This window comes from Leopardus geoffroyi, chromosome C1 (assembly GCF_018350155.1).
Source record: "Leopardus geoffroyi isolate Oge1 chromosome C1, O.geoffroyi_Oge1_pat1.0, whole genome shotgun sequence".
NCBI classification, from domain to species: Eukaryota; Metazoa; Chordata; class Mammalia; order Carnivora; family Felidae; genus Leopardus; species Leopardus geoffroyi.
In genome coordinates, this window is record NC_059328.1 from 50,833,080 (window position 1) to 50,852,350 (window position 19,271).

General features: G+C 39.1%; 1 protein-coding gene and 1 pseudogene across 5 annotated transcripts in view; one reads left to right on the forward strand and one right to left on the reverse strand.

Annotated features, from left to right (window-relative positions):
• Positions 1–19,271, forward strand: part of PATJ (PATJ crumbs cell polarity complex component) — a 364,334-nt gene that overhangs the window by 223,147 nt on the left and 121,916 nt on the right. For all 5 annotated transcript variants that reach the window (XM_045477622.1, XM_045477623.1, XM_045477626.1 and 2 more), the window contains one exon: positions 16,798–16,889. In XM_045477622.1, coding sequence (XP_045333578.1) covers positions 16,798–16,889 — 92 coding nt within the window. The remainder of the gene's footprint in view (positions 1–16,797; positions 16,890–19,271) is intronic.
• Positions 9,834–11,170, reverse strand: LOC123597993 (annotated as a pseudogene).

The following is a 19,271-nucleotide window of genomic DNA, read 5'->3' on the forward strand; positions in this document are numbered from 1 at the left end:
TAAGGAGTAGGCCTAAAATCAGTAATCCAACCTGAGAATCAGATGTTCTGCTCCAAAGAGTAGCCATCAGCCTATTTCTCATTATTTAGAAAAAAAAAACTTTTAGTGTTTATTTATTTTTCAGAGAGAGAGAGAGAGGGGAGGGGCAGAGAGAAAGGGAGACACAGAATCCCAAGCAGACTCCAGGCTGAGCTGTCAGCACAGAGCCTGATGCGGGGCTGGAACTCACGAACCGTGAGATCATGACCTGAGCCAAAGGCAGATGCTTAACCAACTGAGCTACCCAGGCGCCCCATATTTCTCATTGTTTTAAGTCAGGAAAGTTGATGCATTCATTACACATGAACCCCAACTCCTCCTCCCACCAATTTTCTAAAATGTTACTGAAACGCGATTAAAAAAAAAAGTGCATGTAAATAACACAGTCATGTTAGGATATGAAGTGTGGACTGTTACCCAACAGTATGATTGCTAACACAGTTGCATTGTGTACAATAACACGGCTTCCAGTTCACTACAGCAGCATTCAAACTGCACATCCTTCTTGCTGCTACTGAGTATGGTTCCAAACACCGCTCTGCGATTCTGCATTTGGAATATGCCCGGAGACTGTTCCCTCACAACATCTCATTTAAAATGTTTTACTCTGGGGGCACCTGGGTGGCGCAGTCGGTTAAGCGTCTGACTTCAGCCAGGTCACGATCTTGCGGTCCGGGAGTTCGAGCCCGGCATCGGGCTCTGGGCTGATGGCTCAGAGCCTGGAGCCTGTTTCCGATTCTGTGTCTCCCTCTCTCTCTGCCCCTCCCCCGTTCATGCTCTGTCTCTCTCTGTCCCCAAAATAAATAAACGTTGAAAAAAAAAAATTAAAAAAAAAAAATGTTTTACTCTGTATTGGGGATGTAGATACAAAAGTTTCCTATGTAAACATTTACTGAAAAATACTTTATTGAGAGTATATGCAGGCCCTATGAACTTTGAGTACCGAAAATCAGAAGGTATTCTATTGCGAAAACCTTACCTGGGAAGTATACCCATGTGTGGTTTTCCTCCTTTTAAAAAAAACTCTTAGCGGGGCGCCTGGGTGGCGCAGTGGGTTAAGCGTCCGACTTCAGCCAGGTCACGATCTCGCGGTCCGTGAGTTCGAGCCCCGCGTCGGGCTCTGGGCTGATGGCTCAGAGCCTGGAGCCTGTTTCCGATTCTGTGTCTCCCTCTCTCTCTGCCCCTCCCCCGTTCATGCTCTGTCTCTCTCTGTCCCAAATATAAATAAACGTTGGAAAAAAAAAAAAAAAAAAAAAAACCTCTTAGCATCTATAAAGTAAGCAGAATTATGTAATGAAAGCCTTCTGTAGAGCTATCACATGGTTCACCAATTATCAACACTGTCATTTCTGTATCACCTGTACCTCCATATGTCCACACCTATGCAATTATTTTTATAGTTGGAAGGGAGGGATAAAACTTACAGAAAAAGAAATGCACAGATAGTCTCTGTCTAATTTTGACAATTATATACTCCTGAATAATCCAAATATCTATCATTTTTGTCTCCCCAGAAATTGTTCTCATGTACTTTCCCGCTGGAATCTTTCATTCCCATCCTGGGAGGCAAAGCACTGCATTGATGTTTGGTTTTGTTTTCCTTTCATGGGTTTTTCCTCTTCTAGAACTTCACATATATGGAATTATACAGTATGCACTCTTTTGTGTCCAGCTTCTTTGACTTCGCCTATGATTCATCTGTGCTGTTGCATATACTAGTAGTTTGTTCCTTTTTGTGGCTGAATGATATTCCATTGTATAACTACCACAATTTCTCAGTTTACCTGTAGATGGACTTTTGGATTTTTTGCAGCAGTGACTCTGGAAACAAACATTTGTGTGACAGGTCTTCTTGAGGACAACTGTTTTCCTTTTTCTTGGATAAATATTAATGGTAAATGAGCGGGACACAGAGTGGTTGTGTGCTTAACTTCAAAGAATCCGCCACACCTTTTGTCCAAGTAACTGGGCCATTAAACATTCTCACCAGCAGTGTGTGAGCATTGTGGTTGTTCTACAACCTTAGCTCCTCTGGTCGGTGTGGCTTTAATTCACTTTTTCTTTTTTAAAGTTCATTTATGTATTTTGAGAGAGAGTACACGTATAAGCGGTAGAGAGACAGAGACAGACAGACAGAGAGACAGACAGAGAGAGAGAGAGAATCCCTAGCAGGCTCTGCGCCGTGAGTGTGGAGTTCGACGTGGGGCTTGAACTCACAAACTGTGAGATCATGACCAAAGCCGAAATCAAGAGTTGACGCTCAATGGGCTGAGCCCCTCAGGCGCCCCTACATTTTCTTGTTGACTGATGATGTTGAACACTTTTCTTGTTTAGCAGCCCTTCAGATAGATTCTTTTCTTTTATAGTTACTGCCCTAAGAATCTTGGCCTACCTCCAATAATCGCAAGTAATTTTTTCTATATTTTCTTCTAAAAACTTTATGGTTTTAGCTTTTATGTTTAGTTCTGTGATCCATCTTGAATTAATTTTTATGTGTGGTGTGAGATAGGATTTGAGGTTTATTTTTTCCGTGTGAGTACCTACTCGTTCAAGCACCATTTGCGAAAATACTTTTTCCCCCATTGACTTCCTTTGCGCTTTGTCAAATATGAAATTACCATATAACTATGTGTCTATTTTTGGACTCTCAGTCCTCTTCTATTAATCTGCCTATCACGCTGCCTTGATTACCATGTCTTTACAGCAAGTCTTGAATTAAGGTAGCACCAAGTCCTCATTTTGTTATTTTTTGAAAGTTGTTTTGGCTCTTCTAGCTCCTTTGAGTTTCCATATGAATCTTAAAACCAACTTGTAAATTATTAATTTTTTAACAAAGTCAGCTGGGATTTTGATTGAGATTGTATTGAATCTATAGTTTAATTTAGGGAGGCTAAACTTCTTGACAATATGGAGTCCTCCAAATTATGAATGTGATATCCCCATTTAATAATTTTTCTGAAGTGTTTCATAGTTTTCAGTGTAGAACTTTTGCATTTTCAGGTAAGTGATTCCTATGTATTTTGTATTCAGTGTTCTTATAAGTGGAATTTTTATCTTTTCATTCTTGTTTGTTGCTAGCATGTAGAAATACAATTGATTTTCATGTATTTGTATATTGACCTTGTATCCTATAATCATGCTAACCTAACTTACTACTTCTAGTAGTTTTTTTGTTGAGTCCTTAGCATTCTCTGGAGGTAACTGATCATTCATCCACGTATAGGGAGTTTATTTCTTCCTTTTCAATCATTATGGCCTTTATCCTCCTTCCTTCTCTCACCTTCTGTTCTCTCTCTCTTTTGTGCCCCTAGTCTCAGAAGCCATTTGGTGTCAGATGATTAAATAAGACCTTAGCTGTATGTAGGTTTTTCATAAGCCAAGGAAATTCCTTTCCATTTCTAATTTGATAAGAGGGTTTTCCATTTAAATTACAATTTGACATTATATTTTGTCAAATGCTTTGTATGCACCTGCTTAGGTTATCTATATATGTTTTTAAATGAAATTTAAGTATCACACAAAAAGACACTGACTAATGGCATTGTTCAAACTCTTTATCATAATATTCAAAATCATTCAAGAGATATCTTTGTTTTTGGTGGGTGGAGGGGTGGGGGATGCCTGGGTGGCTCAGTCAGTTAAGCATTCAACTTCAGCTCAGGTCATGATCTCACGGTTCATGAGTTCTAGCCCCACGTCAGGTTCTGTGCTGACAGCTAGGAACCTGGAGCCTGCTTCAGACTCTGTGTCTCCCTCTGTCTCTGCCCCTGCCCCTGCCCCATGCACACCCTGTCTCTTTTTTTTTAATGTTCTTTTTTACGTTTTTTTAATAATGTTTATTTATTTTTGAGAGAGTCCGTCCACGTCCGAGCGAACACATGAATAGGGGAGGGGCAGGGAGAGAGGGAGACAATCCGAAGCAGGCTCCAAGCTCTAAGCTGTCAGCACAGAGCCCGACACGGGGCTTGGACTCACAAACTGTGAGATCATGACCTGAGCTGAAGTCGGACACTTAACTGACTGAGCCACCCAGGCACCCCTCAGGAGATATCTTTAACCTTCCTTTCCAGCTTCTGCCACTGCTTCACTGTTCTGATCCAGCTATATTGAACTACTTAAATAAGTCCTCAATACAAATGAGTATTTCCATCATTCCATTCTTTTGCCCATGTATTTTATTCAGTATACTTGCATAGACATTTTAAAGACCTAGCCCAATTGTTTTAGCATAAGTTCATGACATTATTTTTCTTATTGCCCTAAATAAAAATCAGATATCTCTTCTTTATATGCATTGTTTAAATGCTTCTTAACTTTAGGTAATTGACTTGAAATTCAAAGGTGAAGATGACAGAATGGAAAAACAAGTATACTAGCTATTATTTGTTAATAGTACTATTTTTATAAGAGAGATAGCTTGTAATACCAGTTCTATTTTTAACTAACTGTTTTTCTCAGATAAATCCTTTAATCTCTGTTGCCATCTCTTAACTGTAAGATAGAAGAATGGTCAATAATACCTTTAAAAATCTTTCAAACTTGGGGCTCCTGAGTGGCTCCCTCGGTTGAGCATCCAACTCTTGATTTCAGCTCAGGTCATGATCTCACAGTTTATGGGATCAAGCCCTGCATCAGTGAGGAGCCTGCTTGGGATTCTCTCCTTCCCTCTCACTCTGTCCCTCCTCTTCCTTATACAGGCGTGTGCATTCTCTCTCTGTCTCTCTCTCTCTCTCAATAAATTAAAAACAAATCTTTCAGACTTAATGTTGTCTGAATCTGTGATCTAAATGTTTGCTCCTCAAACTTCACATATTAATTTAGCCTAACGAATTTCTGATCTCTATTCTGGGGAACATGAAACTGCAAATCCTTTCTCAAAAATGTTTACCAAACAAATCTCTTTAGCTATATAAGTTGCTCTCAACCAAGTTTGTGTATCAGACTCATAGGAAAGGTTTGCCTAAATAACATCCCTTCACCCCATCCTCTTAGAGGATATCCTCCAAAGGTGGAGCCTAGGTGTACTTTTAACTAGTCAGTATATAACAAATCTTATTAGGAGTCTAGATGTGAATTTTTGCTCCTGTCATAGAAGGACATAAGATGTGCCCTGGAATCCATAAAAAGCAAAGGGAAATGGTCCATAGTACTTCCTGCCCTTCAACTTGAGTCTCTGTCTCCATACTGTCCCTTTTAAATGCCAAGATAATAGGATTGACCTAACAGGGGCTGTGACTGGAAAAATTAGGGCAGGAAAATAAGGTGATTTTTGAGCTGAAGGCTCAAAGTTTTGCACAATATTTAAATATAATTTAAAATTATTTTGACTCTAAATTTTATTTCCCATCCTTACTTATGTTTCTGGCTATGACTCAAAAGTGTTAGGTTAGCAAATAGATTTTAATTCTAATTGATTCCCTAACATACTAAGTTGTCATAAAGGTGTTACTTCTTATTGCTACTTTTGTCTTTCTAACTTACAGATTATGCTTTTTTATATGTTTTTAAAATAACATGTAATCATAAAAAATTATAATGGTTTAGGTAAAAGTAATAATCTTCCCTCTTTTACCTTTGTAATACTACTCCTCTAGAAGTAACCGCTGTCGGGGCGCCTGGGTGGCGCAGTCGGTTAAGCGTCCGACTTCAGCCAGGTCACGATCTCGCGGTCCGTGAGTTCGAGCCCCGCGTCAGGCTCTGGGCTGATGGCTCAGAGCCTGGAGCCTGTTTCCGATTCTGTGTCTCCCTCTCTCTCTGCCCCTTCCCCGTTCATGCTCTGTCTCTCTCTGTCCCAAAAATAAATAAACGTTGAAAAAAAAAAAAATTTAGAAGTAACCGCTGTCAACTTATCATCTTTCCTCTTGATCTCATGCACAGATACATTGTGCAAACAGATTTTAAAGTTAATTAATGTACACAAACAGAATCATAATTCGCATACCTTTTTTACTGAATGATATGTCATTTATGATATATATTATTTAGATGTCAGTACAAATAATACTATAACATACTGCTGTATATGTCTTTGTGCAGTTGTTTGAATATGTGGCATAGAAAATATCAAATTATCTTTCTTCGGTGTTACACAAAATTTCTGCTCCTCTAACAGCTTGTAAAAGAAGTTGTTTCCCACCCGCCAAATCTAGCAAACACTAGATGTAATCAGACCATAGCCAACCTGCCAGATGCAGGGTTTTTTTTTTTTAAAGATTTTTTTGTTGTTGTTTATTTACTTTTGAGAGAGAGACAGAGAGACAGAGAGACAGAGTGCTAGTGGGGGAGGGGCAGAGAGAGAGGGAGACATAGAATCTGAAGTAGGCTCCAGGCTCTGAGCTGTCAGCACAGAGCCCGACGCGATGCTCGAACTCACGAACCGTGAGGTCATGACCCGAGCTGAAGGCGGCCGCTTAACCAACTGAGCCACCCAGGTGCCCCAGAGGCAGTTTTTTAAATTGAATAAAAATTCTTTACTTATATATCATACATACACACATGAGGAAGTGACCGAGAGAATAGGACTATACTCTGGTGAGGCAGTTTTTAAAGTCGACACTTGGATTTTTATCTGCTTTCACCACTTTAGAATGAGAACTGGGTGCTGGGAAATTATTTTGGAGAGGGAGGAAGGTAGTTCGGCTATGGGTGATTAGGACGAGTCTTTGTAGCAAAGTAGCAGGAGTCCCATAGCATGCCACCCATTCCAGCCTCAGACCTGCTGGAAAGAGGCTCTGGGATCAGGACATGCGAGCTTGGATTCTGGTTCTGCAGGTGTCTTACCTAGAACCCTATACAAGTCCCTGAGTTTGAGTCTCAGTGTCCTTGTTGCAGAAATACTGGAGCATCTGCCTTGCCGACCTGTCATGCAGAGCAGTGTGACAGTGCCAGACTGTCTGTGAAATATGCTTTCAAAGCTATCAAATACACATGATCTAATCCTGACTCTATAGGCTATAGGACTGGTTCACTGACAAGATTTGTGTCAAAAAAAAAAAAAAAATGTTTTCAAAAGAGAAGCTGGAGTTGGGAGGAGGGGAGTTAGGAACTTCGATGAAGTCCTTTGATGATTCACTGGGTTTGTGGCTACATCTGTGGGAGCATCTAGGAAAATATTTTGAAGGCAGAAGAGAAAAAGTCTAAAAACAGAGGGAATTGGAGTAGAGCTCTAAGTAGATCATCATATGAAAGAAGCAAACGTTAAGCTGAGCATTACTAGTCTTGATTCGTAGCGTGTACCAATTCTTGGAAGAAGGAATTCTAGGTCAGTGGTCACCTGAGTCTGTTTGCTTCTGTGACTAACAACATCACTAATACAGGTAGGTTGTAATGCCTCAGCCTCCTAGGGAAACACGATTCCTTTGCAATATTAATGAGCTGTTAAGAGAGAGATTATACTTCTGCCTCCATTTACATATTCCTTCCTATTTTGGTCAAGTGAACCAACCTGTAGCAATTGGGGCAACTTCCACAGAAACACTGAAAATCAGAGCAGCACATAAACATATTTCTCTGCTCACTTCCTTGAAGTCAATATTTTTCAGAATTGTCAAGGTTTAGGATTCAAAAGAACAACCTGTTTTGGGACACCTGAGTGGCTCAGTCAGTTGAGCTTCCAACTTCAGCTCAGGTCATGATCTCACAGTTCGTGGGTTCAAGCCCCACATCGGACTCTGTGCTGGCAGTGCGGAGCCTGCTTGTAATTCTCTCTGCCTCTCCCTGACTTGCGCTCTTTCTCAAAATAAATAAGCTTTAAAAAATAAAAGAACATGCTGTTTTCTGAATATATCAAATTTAGGGAGGTGTGAGCTACGTATTACTATTACTTTGCCTTTAGAAGGTGTTCCAGTTTCATTAGATTTGTTTGAGAGAAAATAAATCTCATGCTTAAGCCTTTTAAATGGCTGTATTCCTTTGGGAACATTGTACTTCACAAGAAATAGATTACAGTGAAGTTGCCTACCTCATTTCAGCACTGCATCATGAAACTGAGTCCTTAAAACCTGCTCCTTTACCCAAAGTATTAAATTATTGGAGCTTGATGTGTATTATTTTGTCTTTTTGAGAAAAAAATTAATGTGACAGTTTTCTTCAGAAATATTTTTTCATTACAGTGAAATTGTTTTCATGTGAGTTTCCGTCACTTTCCCTGTTCCGTCACTAGCCTTGGTACCTCTCTCTTTCCTTCTCCCATGTGCAAACCTGAAATGGTGGTTTGGAAAGTAAGGATCATTCTTCATGGAGGCTAGTGCCCAAAATTTTTGGAAAGGGAAAGTATTCTACAAGGTCGTCTTTGAACAGGACCTGTTTACTTCTATAACACCCCTACCCCAAAAGCTATACTAAAGTACCTGTGTTTCCTAGAGACTAAGACCTGCAGTTTTTTCCCTGGCCCTGGTGCTCTTCCTGCTGCTCACTTCCCCCTGTGCCTGCTAAGTTTCTGTCTGCTCAAGACCAACCCACCCATCTCCAAGAAGAGACAGTCACTTCTTGCTTTATGCCTACATTCATTATGCCAAAGCCAATTGCAGGTTTTTGTTTCCAAGACTGTTAACTTACTGGAGTACCAGCCGCTCGAGTGCAGGGACCATATCTGACTGAATAAAATAATTCCTATAAAGTAATTTTCAAAGGATCTGGTACCTGGAACAAAGCTGGTGCTCAATACATGATAGCTGTGGTAATGATGGCAATGAAAATTCCTCTATCCTCATCACTTACACTATGACAGTTGAATAAATGAGTAAATGGATGGATATAACATATATCTAATATACTTTTATTGGAATATTTCTTGGTCTGGCGTTTCTATTTATGAGGCCCTATTAATTGGATTTAAAATTTCACAGGATTAAAAATGAGTTACTTAGGTTAACAAGACAGGCTTTTGGACTCAAACAGATTTGGCTATAATTACTGGCTATAGATCTGTTATATTGGTTAAATTCCTTAAACTTCATATACTTCACTTTCTCCATCTGTATAATTAGATGATAATGTATTCCTCTATTGATTTGTGTGAGACTTAAGTGAAATAATGTATTTAAGATGTGTGTATATGCATGTGCCTTGTGTGTTGTAAGCATTTATTAAATGGTATTATTACAAAGTAGTAATAAAATATCAATATACAGAAACAAACTGGAAATCACCTCAAATCCCACCAATCAGAGATATCATCATTGTTGACATTTAGTATATACTCATGGAGCTTTTTTTAGACTCAGAACTTTTGCATAAATGAAAATAATGTGATAGATAACGTATTTTGTCATTTACTTTTTTCACTCAGTAATTTTATCTTTTTAAAAATATTTATTTATTTATTTATTTAGAGAGAGAGAGAGCAAAAGCAGAGAAGGGGCAGAGAGAGAGAGAATGTCAGACTCCACACTCATTGTGGAGCTGACGCGGGACTCCATCTCATAACCGCAGGATCATGACCTGAGCCGATATCAAGAGTCAGATGTTTAACCGACTGAGCCACCCAGGTGCCCCCAATTTTATCTTCTTATGGCAGTGGATCTAGGTCTGTGCCATCCTTCTTCACTTCCTTTTAATGATACAGTTTTCCATTTATCAACGTAACGATAGAAAATATAATAAAACTTTTGTTGATGAGTGTATAGTTTTTTCATTTTTTCTCTGTTATAAGTATAGCCATCATAGACATTTTGACTCCCAGATTTTTAATCTTTTTAGGGTAAACTTTTAGCGGTGAAATTATTAGATTAAAAATTAACCTATAAAAAGACTCATCAATTATACTTACTGTTTTTTCCTAAATGTGTGTTATACTCAGTAAAAGAGTTTATTAAAGGAAAAAGTTAACCTATAGATTCCAGTGTCATGAAATATAAACAATAGAGTATATTTAAAAGTAAAGTAGGGAGAAGGAGTCAGTTTTCGTTATCAGGAGTTCCAGTTACCTGAACTCTAGCTCCGTGTTTTGTTTTGTTTTTTTTTTTAATCACTTTCTTTAATATACAAGAAACACACGAGACACAAATAAAGGCTAAGAAAGTGCTCAGTCCTCGAGTTGGTAGTTTAGGGGGAGCTGAAGACAACGAGCCTTTCCTGTCTCCCAGGGAAAGAAGGGCTGTGAGGACACAACATCACCAGGCCCCTGGTGAACCCGGCGCTGGGGCCACACACGACCTAGTTCTCCACCAAGTTTGGAAAGTGCTGATTTTCCTTGTCCTGGTCCTGGCCCTGCTCCCACACTCGGCCTCCGGTTTCCAGAAGTCGTCCAGTTCTCAGAATGGCCCCTTCCTTTACTGCTCTAGCATTTTCACTGAGGGGAGGAGGCTGCTTACCCTGTCGTGGTGTCAGAGTTCTGGGGGAGTTGTCATCCTGTAGGACGGTGAGGGGAGATCTCCCTAGTACCTTGCCATTTCCTTTCTGTCTATTGTGCTTAGAACCTGAAGATCAGGGAGTCTCAGGGTCTCTTAAGGGCTTGTCTGAACCCTGGCAGGCCATGGGGGGTTGTGAGGGCTGTCCTGCTTCCTCCTTGGAGGACACCTGCTTGAGGGGAGCTCAGTCTGGCTCCAGAGTGGCATCGGTCCTCAAGGGAAAACTGGGTAGTCAGAGGCAAGTCCGATTCAGAAGGTGAAGTTGCCTCTAGGGGCAGAACAGGCTCTGGGGGAAGATTCGATTTGGAGGCTTCTGTCTCAAAGACTTCATTCAGCTGTTTCACCAGTGGGCTTGGGGGTCTCCACTGCCAGTCTTCATAGGTGTCTGTGCAATGCCAAGAGTAGGAGAGCAGGGATCTGAGTCTTGGGCCTCATTAGGACCCTCCAACTGCTCTCCTGCTGGTAGGGTTGGCTGTAGAGAACTCTCCATCTGGATGGGAGTGCGGAGGATGACGGCACTAGGTGAACGCAGGTCCGCCACTCGGGCCAGAAGCTTGTTGTGCTGTGGAAACCAAGCCAGAATGACCGGGGAGCTCTTGGCTGAGCCCATCTCAACCAGGAGAAATAAGGTGGGGTGGGGCGGGGCCTGGACCAGGGCATGGAGGGGACGCCAGGCCCCAATTCTTCTTTGGGATGCACAGAAGCCCCTAGCTCAGTTTTTTAATAATAATTTTTCAACTGTTCAGAATAAATCCCTCTACTTCAATAAAAGTATGGGCAAAGGTGGTGTTGTTGGGTATTATATTATAACATGATATTCAAACCTCAGGCAAATCTGTTGCTTGAACTAAATTTTAGTTTTTTATAATTAATATCTTTAATCCCAGCTTAAGTTAATTAACTTTGACTTCCAATTTGGTAAGTTTTTTGAATAGATTTAATTGAGTTGCTCTCCAGCATAAATTTATATTCATGTTCTGTTGAACTATGGAAAATTGAGTGATATTTTTGAATAATTAATTTTAGTAAAATAAATCTCATTAAAGACCTCTTAAGTGAAAGTTTATGTAGTATAACAAAAGGATTTACATTCATTTACTTTTGCTGAATCTTGCTGTATTAACCCTAATTCTACTTCTTCTACAAACTGTAAAATAATGCAATTAAATATCCAATCTTTGATACCAAAATATAGAGTTTACCTGAAAAGAGTGCTTTCTGGGTTTTTTTTTTTTTTCCTTCTCCACTGCAGTAGCAGAAACCAATTTATGAAGGGAAATATAAATCCCATTGAAAACCCGTTATAATATGACTTCTGAGTTTTATAAAAACAGATGTTTCTTATTTAAGGCTATTGTCTTCAGTATCTAGGGCTGCTATCATTTGCCCCTGTTCTCATTGAACTAGAAATTCAGAATTTAGGAAAAGATGAGTTAATTTACCCATGATAAAGTATCAGTGTCTTTCTGGGACCAGGACCCCCTGAGCTTGAGATCGAAGTTACTGGCCATGTGGAGGTCTCAGAAAGCCCTTTTTGTCAGTATTCAGAAGAGGAAGCCAAACAGATAAGAAAATCAGAATTGTAACTCAAGAGCATAGAAATCTCCTTGGGTCAGAAAGCCTTTTTCCTTTGTCTACTTTCTTTTCTTTTTGAATGCCAGGATAAATTACTATGTGTCTGAGAGAGCATAAGACTAGGAGATAAAAAGAGGTATATCACTTGAATGTATAAATTAGTATTTAGAAATAGGGGCCCCACATACTGTATTGGTGGAGACTTTTTTGATGGGAAAGAACAGAAATTAGTTCAAGGTGATTTAACCAAAAAGGGGAGAACTTATTGCAATAGTATGGGTGTCCATCCCAGAACCTGGAGATTGGGTTGCCTGGGGGCCTCAGGAAGTGATGGCTTTTCCTGCTCCTTCATCCATGTGGCAGAATATGGCCACCTCGCAGAAGCTCAGAAAAGATGTGGAGGATCGTTACGAGTGTCACTCAACATGCATAAACTGGACTGTCCCAGAAGTAGGATATATGGTTATCCTTGAATGGAAGAGTTATAGATCTCAGCTATTAAGAGAATAAAAAGATAATTTAGGTGTAATGGGAACACTAAATCAGAACTTAGGACAGTTCTTCCCACCAGTAAGAATAATAACAAAAATAAGGACATATCTAAATAATTTATTACTCTTTTTCAATATCATTGAGTCACCTTCAAAAGGAGAAACTTTGGGAAAGGCACTTCTCTACCCCCTCAGTTTACTGGAAGTAAATAGGAAATGATAATATTTTTTCTAACTTCTTGATAATCTGAATGATCACTCATATTCTAAAAGAATGGGAGCAGTATTTGCCCCAAAATGAAATATTTTAATTGTCTTCCTTTGGCATGAGTCAGAATAAATTAAAATGGTGATCAATCTATACAGTATCTGTACAATGAAAAAAAGGGTAGTAAGTATATAATATTGTTCAAGTTGCAGTTTGCTTGCACGAAGAGAAGTACAGTCTTAGGGGACTCCACATTGCATTTCGGACTTAAAAAGCCTAGCAGTCAACTCTCAGGCATTTCCTCTATACATTGTGGTAAGTTGCTTTGATTCCGACTTCTGTATCTCAAAGCTCTAGGACCTACGATGGTAGGTCACCACATCCTCCTGTTCCCACTCAGAGTTTATTTAACAGACATCTTTATAAAGATGACTTTCAAAATCATCTGATTTTTATGTGCACCATATAGATGTGACCTCTAGGTGTGCTTTAGGATTATCATCATCTGATGAAAGTACATAATACCCCAGTTGCTCTGAGATTTAAATGAGATGGTGTGCCTAAAGAGCTTAGGATAATGTTTGGTACAGACTAAGCACTTGATAAATGATAGCTGTTATTAATTAGAATTGACCTGAAAGACTTCCAGGAGGTATGGAGTGCTTTCTTTTTTGCCTGTGCTATACTTAGAAGATGCCCTACATCTGTTGTTTAAAGAATAGTGCCCTCAGAGAACAGCAGCTTCTCAGAAATAGAATAAGTGACAGCCTAAAGTTAATTGTGCATAAAATGCATCATATTCTTTCTAATTACTTACTGAATTTTCTCTGGCGTGTGTTTCCTTTAGTGATGAAGAAATACAAAAACTGCTTATGCAGTTGGAAGCTGTATGTGCCTTTCATTTAAATAGTGAAATTGTTGTATATTAAATAAGATCCAAGAAAACACAAAAGAGCCCTTCCTGTCTTAGAACTCACAGGCTACTAACGTATTTCTGAAGTCAGAAGAGAGACTTTGTCTTAGATTTTTAAAGCCAGAGATCTGCATTTTCCTTTTTGACATAATCCTGTTAAATCAGGTTTCACTCTGTGTTGAGTTTCTTATTCTGTTCGTGGTCTTGCACTGCAGAACCGAGTTTCTCCAGAGGCCTCCGAACACTGGCAGGAGCAGCTACCATAACAATAAATGGCACAGTTGTTGGCACTGGAAAAAACATCCACAACAAGCAAGCTGTTCCGCCTTTCTGCAGCCAGAGCCTCTGAATATTCACAAACAGCACCATGAAGACATAACTGTAGATTTACTCTTAGATAAATTAAAATTAATGACCTGCTTTCTTCATTTGGGCTGTAATTTTTCCCTCTTAGAATAATAGTACCATACATTTTATCCTATCAAAATGGAAGATCACAGCTAAAAAGCAGGCATCTCCATAAAGATGAAACAGCTCAATTTTCTGTATGTTCAAGCTTTTGCTAATAAAAAAGACTTTAAAAAGAAAAAAAAATCCCTTTGAAGACTGGAGCCCACCTCAGAGAAAGCATAGCAGCAGTTGATTAATGAAAGAGCCATTTGCATTCAGGGCTCTGCAATTTTGGATGTCTCGCCGAGCACCGCTGTGTGCAGGCTACGCGTGGCAGGCTGGCAAACACCAAGTGGAGGACATGGTTCCTGCCCTCAACAAGTTGAGCCCAGTTCAGTAAATGCCAGGTGCCTGCACTGATGCTTACCACCTGACAAGGATTGGCTTGACCGTGTCAGGTGAGGCGTAAGGGCGACAAGAGAACATTTTTAAATGTAGTGCCACAGGATTCAAAGACAGGAAGATTTGATAGGTCTGCTTTCTGAAAGCAGAGGCCAGACACGGTGGGGAAGACATTCGCAAATAATTACCTGAATGCCAGACTTTGAGTCATGCGTATTCCACATGTCCTCTCATTTTTGAGTTGTGATTTAAAAGATCCTTATTTGTTGTTCATTGTAAATGGAAGAGATTGAGAAATACGGTTTGCAAAAAAAAAGCGATCATGGCAGACATACTATTTTGTAACCAGGTTAGTGCAGTTGGACATTTCCTATGTCATTATTCTTTTTCACATGACTCTATCATTACATGACTTAACCATTTTTTCCCCCTTATAATGAGTTAGGTAGTACAATGTAAATATAAGAAAAATAAAACTATGAAAACATTAGGAGAAAACCTATAATTTAAACGGTGGGCGCTTCAATACACACACACACACACACACACACACATACATATACATTTTTTTAGAACAGCAAAATTGAGAGGAAGGTACAGAGATTTCCCATATGTCCCTTTTAGACTACCAACATCCCTCTCCAGAGTGGTACATGTGTTATAGTTGATGTACCTGCATTGACACATCATCATCATCTCCCAGTCCATAGTTTACATTGGGGTTCACTCTTGGTGGTGTATATTCTGTAGGATTGGACAAATGTATAATGGTATGTATCCATCATTATAGTATCATACAGAGGATGGACACATTTTTAAATACATGTTATTAAAAAAGATAAAAACCTTAACAGAAAAGATGAGTAATTTTGAACACCCCCAAAATAATTTTTGGTATTAAGATTATTATAAATGAAGTCGGTTAAGCGTCCAGCTCTTGATTTCAGCTCAGGTCATGATCTCACAGTTCATGCGCTGATAACGCAGAGCCTGCTTGGGCTTCTCCCCCTCCCTCCCTCTCTCTCTCTCTCTCTCTCTCTCTCTCTCTCTCTCTCTCTCTGTCTCTGTCTCTCTCTCTCTCTCTCTCCCCCTCCCCTCTCACTTGCATGTGTGCTCTCTCAAGATAAATAAGTAAACATTAAAAAAAGATGATTATAAATAAAATTTAAAGGCATTATCTCATGTAATTCTCACAACAATTTTATGAAGCAGGTGCTTAAATTCCTTTTAAAGAAGAGGAAACTGAGGCACAGAGAAATAGTGTGGAGATCAGTGGGTTTCTGGGAGGTTATCTTGGTAAAGAATAAAAGCTGATAGAATGAGGGACATAGTGAGAAGGTAGTTCCAGTTTAGTCTCTGCAACCGACTTTGATGTACATGCCCACGTTACCACTTCAAGATGATGGATGAGCTTCATTTCAGACAGCTCCCTCCTCTGTTCATTTCCATACACTTTCTCATTATAACTGCTATGACAAAAACCTTTTCCAGGTATGTCTTCGAACACAAAATTTCAGAGACCTCAAGGACAGACCAATGCTAGTTACAAAAAACTGAAATCCCTATTTTCTATTCCTTATATAGTATATCGTACTGTCTCTTAAATAGACAGTTTCAAGGCCTCCGTTAAATTGGGACAGTATAGATCATTAACTAGTTATTAAAGAGACAAGAGGAGAAAAGCCAAAACTGTGTGAGCTATTATCAATTGGATGAAATAAAAGATTGATTACGACTATCATCATAGTTTATCACTGGAAAAATCTGGAGTAAAAAAATTTAGAATCTCAATGTTTTTAGAGCATATTTAGGCGAACTCAATCAAGTTGAAATTCCACCATATCTTGGATAAGAGCAGATGGCTCATTGATTGTGTATAGTAAAATGTTTCCATGCAATTGATCTAAAATTTGATTTAAAATGGGGATAGAATATTTACCTCCTCTGGAGTAACAAAATTTATGCTATGTAATAACCTTGACACATTTACAGAATCGTGTTTAATGGGCCCTCCAGAGGTCTGGTGAATACCACAGTTTAGTCTGTTTTCTACATTTTTCAGAAATCTGGAAAGGCTGTAGGAAATATATCTGTCATAAAGTTTTTACATTTAACTCAACTACTGCTCTCTTGAAGTTTAGCAAAAGGTTCAAGGACTATATGCTCTTTATTAACTGCTTTCAAAACTGAATTTAAGAGATTTTAATAGCTATATGGAATTAGTATTTTAATCCATACTACAAACAATATTAAGATTTTTTAGCATTAAAGAGCCCTACATGGATCCACTTAAAAATGAATGGACTTCATTGTTTAATTCCAAGTATATACACGTATATTTGTATAAATGTATAAATATATACATGTATATTTTTATACAAACCAAACATATTGCATTTTTACAAGTGCATTTTATTTTTTCCCCATTAGATAAACAATCAGATCCTGTATGGAAGAAGCCACCAAAATGCATCTGCCATTATTAAGACTGCCCCATCAAAAGTCAAGCTGGTTTTCATCAGGTAAGATACGCACACACACGCATACATCTGGTTTTCTAAAATTAATATCTCTTAAAAAATAAAATCTAAGATTTCTTCTGGAGGTGTTATTATTTTCTAAGACTATATTTTATCTTTGGTTTGTCTAACAAAATCACCATATCCTAAAAATAGATTTTCCTTTTTTAACTGTCACTTTAAGGAACATTTGGATTGTTTCAATTATGAGGCTTTCTTGTTATTTACATTTCATATGATAGAACTGGTAGTTGAGGCTAGTATTTGTATTTTGGTTTTTAAATTTTCTTCCTTTCCTGGAGCTGGTTATCCTCTCCATAAATATAATAGAGTCTTCTAACTTCCCTTCCTCCTGTCGCCATCATGTGGTACATTTGCTGACTCATTAATGTCTTCATCAAAGAATAGGCAGGAAAACAGAACCCAGAAACATTTTAGGAGCTTCATATTAAGAGTGCTGGTGTGGGGTGCCTGGGTAGCTCTCAGTTAAGCCTCCAACTCTTGATATTGACTCAGGTCATAATCTCACATTTTATGAGATCGAGTCCTACATCGGGCTCTGTGCTGACAGCATGGAGCCTGCTTGGGGCGTTCTCTCTCTCTCTCTCTCTCTCTCTCTCTCTCTCTCTCTCTCTGCCCCACCCACACTCATGCTCTCACTGTCTCTCTTTTTGAACTTAAAAAATGTATATATCAAATGCTGGTGAGAAATCCCGAGGGGAGCAGATGTGAACTCTGCTGTCTAGAGTCATGTGGTGTGTTTGGGGATCCACATTTTCCCATACCCTGCGTACTACCTGACTGAGTCCTTTTGGCATAAGTAAGTCAGAATTGGGAATTCTCGTTGGTGGTATTTACTATTGCCTCATCAGCAATGGAATGTTTGATTCCTTTTATTGGATCAAAATGACTGATAAATCAGAATTATCACTCAGTGATGCAGCTAACCCTGTATGTTAACTGTCACTCTGTTTCTTTTCCTTCTGGGCCTCAGGTATCCTCTATAAAATGGGAATAATAAGGCACCTACCTCATTCACTGTGACATGTCAAAAATCTGAAATGTTGAACGCTTTCTCGCGTAAAGGCTGAAAGAGTGTTAAATGGCATTCTATGACATTGATGATCATTATTCCTCTTCCTACTATTACTAGTTATTTGTCAGTAAGAGCTATGCATTCCTAGGGACCACTGGGATTAAGGGGTAGTTTTGTTCCCAGATATGGACACTAATGTAGGTGATTGAAATATTCCTTCCCATGCCATTACTTCAGCCTCACAGGGTGTTATTGCTGTTTTGCTCCTGAAGAGATCATACATTGGTACCCTTTTCTCCCACTCAGCGGCACTTCTGGGTTTCCAGGTTTTAGTCTTGCTTCTGAAGGGCGAATCCTTTCTCCTTCTCTTCTGTCTTTGTGTGTTACGCCAGCCTTCCTCTGGCTCACTCACCTTGAAGTCTTATGTGAGGTACCAGTCTCCTTTTTGGGTTTCTCTGCCCTTCCTGTTGCCAGAGGTTACAAAATTGGAGTTAGAGGCTGAAAACGTGAACAGGCCTGAGGAAAGGTCAGCCGCTCAGAGATGAAGGTGCCCATCGACGGACATCCACGTAGGCTTGACCACTTTGCGGAGAGTCATGCGAGGATGCCACAAGCAGGCGCACACAGCCCTCATGGGTGTCTGCACTTAGTGCTCAGCACATGTTGACCAACCACTGCAACTATTATGGTTATTAACGTCGCCGTCACCTCTTCACCGTCTGTGGGGCTTTTATCACCCATTCTGGGTCATCCCACTTTAAAGAGAGCAAAACGATAATTGAATAGGATCCAAAGGAAACCATCGAATGCAATTAAGTAGTTGGGAAATAGAATCCTCCTCTTTCAAAAAAGAAAGATTACATGATTTGAAATTGTTTAGAAGATACAAGAGAAAGCTGAGGAGAATTTTAATCATAGTAATAAAGCCCCGGTAATTTAGTGTGTGATGATTTCAATTTTGATTGTTCAGAGGAGATCACAATCAAAGAAATGATTTGTTCAGTGAATTAATGGTGTAAGCATGATGGAGGATGTCACGGAATACTTATTTACTGGAAGGGATTTTAAGCAATTTGGAAGTATCAATGTACATTCAAAACATGCAATCTAATTATGAACCTTTCTTAAATTATAGTGCCTAGCACATTGTCGACATTCGAAAAGCTTTATTGAATAAGTTTCCTTGCAGCTCCCTCTAAGCAATTCCAGATTACTTATTCTCCAAAGGTAACAATCATAGTAAGTTAGTTTGGCTGATTTTGTGAATTTAAAGATAACAGAAAAAAAAGATACTTATAGATCAATTTATTATTTTACAAAATAATTTCTTTCTCATACTTAAGTCCCTC